The sequence below is a fragment of the Rhamphochromis sp. 'chilingali' genome (genome assembly GCF_963969265.1).
Source record: "Rhamphochromis sp. 'chilingali' genome assembly, chromosome: 8".
NCBI classification, from domain to species: domain Eukaryota; kingdom Metazoa; phylum Chordata; class Actinopteri; order Cichliformes; family Cichlidae; genus Rhamphochromis; species Rhamphochromis sp. 'chilingali'.
The window spans coordinates 41384109-41390945 of NC_137935.1; the positions used below are offsets into that span (position 1 = coordinate 41384109).

Below are 6837 nucleotides of genomic sequence, written 5' to 3' on the forward strand. Positions count from 1 at the left end.
TAGCTGCAGGATCACTAGGGGCCTGAGTCAGAGCCTGCTCCAGGCATTATTTGTGTAATATTCCCCCACATGCTTTCTCTGCTAAAAATAATCCAACCTCTAAGAACCCCAAAGAACCATAAGTTTCATAACCATCCAGCAGGCTCATAATAAATATTTTCCTATGAAATATTTTGTGGTAGTTGAATTACAGAGCACGTTTTTCCTTGAACTCGTTACAGTCTGGCTCCGAGAAAGCAGAAAAACAAAAACATGAAGGATCGATCATGACCTTTGCACAGTACTTTATATTGCAGCTCACTCATTGTCCTGACAATACAGATCTGACTTATGTTCAAATTTGTCTATAATGCTCAAACCAGGGTTGCCTGAAATTTATAATGACAATTCAGGTAATTTAGTCAAAACTTAATAGATTTAAGTTTCACAAGTGTGTAAAACTCACTACAACCCTGTTTGTGAGTGGTTGTGCATGGGAACATTGAATATGAAACAAAGTATTGGCTGGTGTGGCAAAAGGATATATAGAACTTTCCCATTTACTCTGTGGCTGTCATGGTTGCATTGTGTGTTAGTTTGGCTTGTTTCAACAACTGAATGCAGAGATTTAAAGTACTTAGAATCTATACTTCGGACAGAAACGAAGTACTGTACCTGTTAAGCAGGTTACACATTTTTGGAAAGTGGGTTCTGCTCCTTCACAGAGAGGTTTCCCTTGATAACATACAGGACACAGCATGCACGTTAAATAACACACACACAAAGTTGTGTTTTCATATCTTGTTGGGGACATCTAATTCACATAATGCTTTCCTTACCCACCTACCTTAACCCTAACCATCAACAATGAATGCCTAACCCTAACCTAACTGTAGCCCTGACACTAAAACCACATAGTCCCCACAGATATATAAACATGGTACACACACACACACACACACACTCATCCATGAGTGTGTTTTAACCACAAACACACTCAGGTCATTTAGTTCAAAGAAGCTTTGAGTCACATTTGTTTGTTGACTCAGGTCCCATTGTGTCTATTGTTACATTCGTGTCAGGAAAAAAGTTGACTCCTGCTTTTTCTCCTCACTACAAGCTGAGAAGTCTTGTGCAAGTCCTGTTTATATCAAGGTTAGCCGCTATTGCCACATAGGTTTTGTCACTAAGTTCAGTAAAATTCCAGGAGGCTCAGTCATGTATGAAAAATGAGTGCCAATTGCAACTTGATTCAATGGATTTGGAATTGTGTAGACATGACCGATTTAGAGTATAAACCATTTCTTAATGTCCTATCTTATACCTGGAAATGTCTGTGTAAGGCATCAGACCAATGGCTCGATGCAGTTTTTGCTGTGGGTCACATTCACTGAGCTAGAAAGATGGGAACTGTAGATTTTGTTCTGAGCTGATATTAATTCTGCAGTGCGATCTCTGCATTATAAAGTGGTGCTTTTAATTACAAAGAAAAGGTGAACTACTAACTGGGAATTGCGTAATTGGAAACCCATCTGCAGAAGAAGCTTATAACAGATATCGACTTGCACTTGGGGACTTCAGTGTGTCACAGAGTGATAAAAGAGCAGGAGAGGTGAAGAATAGGCCAACATTTAAAAGACAAGACAGAGTTGACACAATTTGAAAGGGATTTGGCTTCTAGCTAAGAGTCTTTTCTTTTCTTTTCTTTTTTTTACTATTATGTGGTTACATATTTACATTGTTCATTTGAAGTCTATAATTTTTCTATAAACATACTGCAGCAGTAATAAATACTCCAACAGTAGCACATTGATTCCTAAGTGGTTTTTGAAGAAAGAAATAATCTAGGAAAATAAATTCATGTTAACATTGTATCTGTTTTGTTTATTTATAAGTGAGCAGCAGAGCACATGATGTACTGAACATAAAACGCATATTATTAGCTAAACAGGTCCAGATTTGTGCCCAGCAGTGTTGGGACTAACGCGTTATTAAGTAACGCGTTACAGTGACTATGTTATTATTGTGGTAACGAGCACGGTAACTAGTTATTATGCCAAAACCAGGAACGCGTTACTCGTTACTGGGATTTAGATAGGCTCGTTACTCGTTACTTCGTGTGGTGGCTATCGCGGAGCTTCCACAGATTCAATAACATTAGCAAGTGGTGGAGGCCAGCAGGTGGATGAAGGAAAAGGGAGGCAAGAGGAGAGACCCGAAGCAGCCACTGGTCCGAGAGTGTCAGGTGAACTGAACTCCAGGTAAGAAGTTATGACCTGCAGTGTATCTGAGTCACATATAAATCAAGTTTAGGGCGAGTTTATTTTCGTTATGCTGACTTTTTCGTACTGCGTGCTAGCTAGCATGACGGAGTTTCTATACAGCTGGGTGGTGCTATGTTACTGATGTTTTGTTCGTAGGTTAATTATTAGAGTTGCCAACCGTCCCGTAAAAAACAGAATCGTCTGGTATTCAGAGAAAATATTACGCGTTTCTTATTGAGGTGAAAAGGAACATTTTGTCCCGGACTTCAGCTACAATGAAAAAGACACAAAGCTGCCTCTTCTCCTCTCATTCTCTCCTCCTGCCTCTCCTGTTTCTACTTCAGTCATGAAACTGATCAATGATCAGCTGATCGTCTCTCTTGTTTGTTTATCGCCCACTTTGCTCCAGAAAGAGGAAACCAGCGGATGTCGCGCTAAACAACAGCAGCACGTTTAAGCTTGATCAGCTGTTGTTAGAATTTATTTAATATTAATTTCTAGTATCAGCTGATGTTGGCTGGAGCCACAGCTGTAAAGCTGCTGGTCATGATGTCGGTTTGGTTATCTGGTGAGAGGGAAACATGAAGATGAAACCAGGAGATGTCCTTACTGAACCATCAGAGCTGAGCAGGTGATGGAGAAACAGGTTTACCTTTTAGGTGACATGAATGAGTTGAAGTTATGAACTGTTTCTGAGAGACAAATAACACCAGGATCCTTTTCTAAGTAGCTGACAGCTGGTAACTGTGCAGGGGCGGGTCTAGCAAAGTGTTGCCAGGGGTCCATGTAGGGCATTAACAGGGAGAGGGGGGCACAAAGACATACTTTTCTTTCTTATTCTCATTTAAAATGTCTCACTTTTAAAAAATAATTATCTGAATCTTAGAACAAACAATTGATAGATTGATGCATATATACCATCAGAACAGTGTACATCACTGTCACAGGCTTTATGATTTTTCCTATAATGGTGGGCCGGTCTCTAGTCAAAACGCCTGGGACGATTTTCTGTCCCAGTCCAGCCCTGTATGCAGCTCATCTGCAGTCTGGTGTTACCTACATCTTCCTATTCAGAAGGCAGAATTTCCGAGTTCTGAGTACCATCGAAAGCACCACGACTGCAGTTTTTGTGTTGGATGTAAAAAGCTAGGATAGAATCATGGCAGCGGTCAACGACGGTCCAGGCGTGGGATTTCTCTCGTGGAAGTGTGCACATTATTTTTTTTCTTTCTATTGGTAGGTGGCACAGTGCACTTGTGGCAAGTAGGCAAGCTAGAAGCCTGGCAGTCTGGCTGGGTATCCAGTAGGGCTGGGCTATATCATACCGTTTACGGTAATACCGGTATAATTTTGGGCAACAATAGGAAAATGACATATCGCGATAGAATATGGGTAAAATGCGCATGCGCAGTGCCTTTGTTTACATACGCACATGGCGGCGACGCAGAATGAGAAGAGCGAAAGTGGATCGATGAATGAAACGGATGAACCAGAACTGGTTCGTAAAAATGCTGCAACTTCACTGGTGTGGAACTGGTTTAGCTTTCGTCCGTCAGATACACAACAAAGCACTATTTTTGGTAGCGCATGCTAGCGGGCCGTCGTTATTACTGTGTTGTTTGGAAAATACGGGGCACTTAAAATCAATCCTTTGATTTCTCTGAAAGTCGACAGAGCCCCTTATAATCCCGTGTGCCTTATGTATGAACTCTGGTTGTGTTTACTGACCTCGAAACGATTTTATGTGCACGGCGCTCGAAAATCTGTCAGATGTTTCAGTACGACTTTGCTAAGCTACGAAGCCGCACCGCTTGATAGATTGTCGGAGCATTACGGCTATTGTAGGTGGAGCCTCGCGGAGTGATACGTACTGTGCTTCAACATAATATTACCGTATTGTGTGTGTATAACCTCTTTTTAAGTTCTGTGGATATTATACATGGTTATGCTGAGGATATGTCGGCCAGTTTCCACTGGAAATGCCTTTTGGTTAAACTGTCAGCGAGGAATTAGCACTGTTACATTTTTATATAACTTTTATGCACATAAAAAACAGCTGCTTGTTTAAGTGAAAATACATTGATGGGTTTTTTTCACTAATAAAGTTGTGGAGTTGTAAAGTATTTTGTCTAGTGTCAATTATATCGTTATCGCAAATTTTCAAATGTATATCGTGATAAATATTTTTGGTCATATCGCCCTGCTCTAGTATCCAGTTACGGAAGCAACACATTAACAAGAGAATTCTGAGTAAAACCAAAGTTACTTTCCCTAGTAACTAGTTACTCTGAAAGTAACGAGTAACTTGAAGTAACTGAGTTACTTTTGATAGAAGTAACTAGTAATGTAACTAAGTTACTACTTTAAAGTAACTTACCCAACACTGGTGCCCAGTGAGTACACAGCAGCACTAATGGACCAGCATCCAGCCCCTTTGAGTGCAGATAATATAAATTGTATGACAATCTTCAAATTACATAACAGTGTGTGTGAACAGTGTTAGTGTCATCAAAAACATTTTGCAAAGATTTAATTAGCTTTGGTGAAATTATGAGCGGGCATTGGTGCTGTAGCTGCAGTCTCAGCTATATAACTTGAAATTTCTTTAAAGAAAATATGTTCACAATGTTTTTTTCTTCTGTTTTTCAGCTCCTGAAAAGCAAGTCCACAGTAAAAACTCTGTGACATAACTGTCTCTGGGGCCCGGGCAGATATTTTTTGGGGCCCCTCTCTGCCACATTGTACAGGAGCAATCACACCATCTTACATTCTCTCTCTCATTCTCTGTCTCACTTACATTCACACTGTAAGAGCATAAATAAGATATAGCAGTTGTCATCATTCATGCTTTTTATCAGCACCTCAGTCAGAGGTTGCGTGAACGGACACCTTTAGTTACTCTTATGCTCTTAAACTCACACAGTCTTCTTCAAATAGGCTACCACACGCCTAAAACAGGTTGAGTCTTGCTAACAAACTGATTTCTAGAATTCCTCATTCAACAGTCATTTCCAATTTACCAACTTGTCGACATATCGCATGCATGTAATAAAATACGAGTGCATATTTTCAACATGAACGGTGCAACGTTTTAGTCCTTTACAAAAACACAAAGTTTGCTACTGCTTGCCAATCAGAACTTTGTAACTTTGGGCCTTGCAACACTGCTCAGATCCGTACACCTGGTGGTATCTTCATCCTGCTCTCTTGTCTCTTTACATTTTTGAGAAACACTTTTTTGCTTTGGTTTGCTAAAAATCATTTTTAATGTCACCGCACCAACAACGTAGGCTGTGAGACACTTGCTGGAAATGAAATTGCTGCATAGTTGATGTCAACAGGTTCATGTGTATTTTGCAAGAATGGCAAGTACTGTATTTCCATGGCGTACCCAGTTCTAGACAACTTTTTAGAAACATTACCTATTTCAATCAAATTATTTAGATAATCTATTAAAGTAAAAATGAATAAAGGAATATTTGCAGGGCTAAAACTGATTTCATAAGAAAAATATATGCTGCTTAAACAAAGTTGGGCTTTTGGTTCAGAAGATAGAACCTAGCCCTAAAGATATTAATGTCCATTTTAAGGTATGGATATATGCATACTCTCTAATGTAGAAGGACTCTTGTTTCTTCTGGCTCCTGTGCCATTTTGGATGTTATGCCTTTGATCCATTTCACTCTCACTAGTTAATCAAAGACCAGTTAATCTGAAAAAATGGACAAAATGGCTCCACAGACGTTTTACTCGAAAGCCAGAGGTGGGGCATCATTTAAAACTTATATTTTCTCAAACATACAATCACCCAGAAAAGTTGTCAGAATCACACAGACAAAAAGTACATGCATATACTTATTTTTCACAAGTTACGCATCACAATTCACTCATTACATCTCTAGTCCAGCTTTGATCACACTTTACTCACGTTTCACTCATAAGTGGATGCACTGTGGGAAAAGTGCACAAAGTTCATATGGTGACAAGTGAAAACTTACAAGACTTTGTTCATACTGCAGCACCCGATGATCTGACCGGTCTCCTGCCATGGTTCTGCTCGAGATTTACAGGTCGCAAGTTAGAGAAAAGCTCAACAATGCTTTCGAATGAAACAATGCTGTGTTCTCAATAATTAAAGCATTAAGCTAACTTTACTTGTAAAGGAGATCACCAAGCAAACTTAAAGAGTGTGCGCTTGTTACAGTTTGATCCTTCTTTTTATAGCCTGAAGTTAGCCTCAAGATATAAAGACTGAGGCGGAGCTTTTTGGTTCGGTAGCTCAGGTGGGTGTGTCAGGCAAGCCATATGAATGGCTTACTTGTCATGGCTTTTTACTCACATTTCTTTTACATTTATCTTTAATTCTTCATTGTATTCACTTAAAAAAAATGTTATTTTGATATCTAGATTAATGTTTTTGTTCTACATACAATCACAAATTCATCCAAGGTCAAACAATATGAAAACATTTCATATTTAACCCTTCTGAGCTCTTTAATGACTTTTTTCTTTTACAGTTGTACGTGACGTATCTTCTTTGTCTTCTAGAATTATGCAACCAATATTTCTGTTGTTCTAGCTTATGTAAGAAATG

At 39.3% G+C, this 6837-nt stretch overlaps 1 protein-coding gene across 1 annotated transcript in view; it reads right to left on the reverse strand.

Moving 5' to 3' along the window:
• The window catches only part of LOC308400718 (chloride channel protein 2-like), a 60172-nt gene extending 53755 nt beyond the window's left edge, over nucleotides 1-6417 (reverse strand). The window contains exons 1-2 of the mRNA XM_080888624.1: nucleotides 6399-6417; nucleotides 6242-6296 (exon numbers count right to left, since the gene is read on the reverse strand). Of these exons, the coding sequence (XP_080744750.1) occupies nucleotides 6242-6292 (51 nt within the window). The 5' untranslated portion in view covers nucleotides 6293-6296; nucleotides 6399-6417. The remainder of the gene's footprint in view (nucleotides 1-6241; nucleotides 6297-6398) is intronic.
• Between the last annotated feature and the right edge of the window lie 420 nt (nucleotides 6418-6837).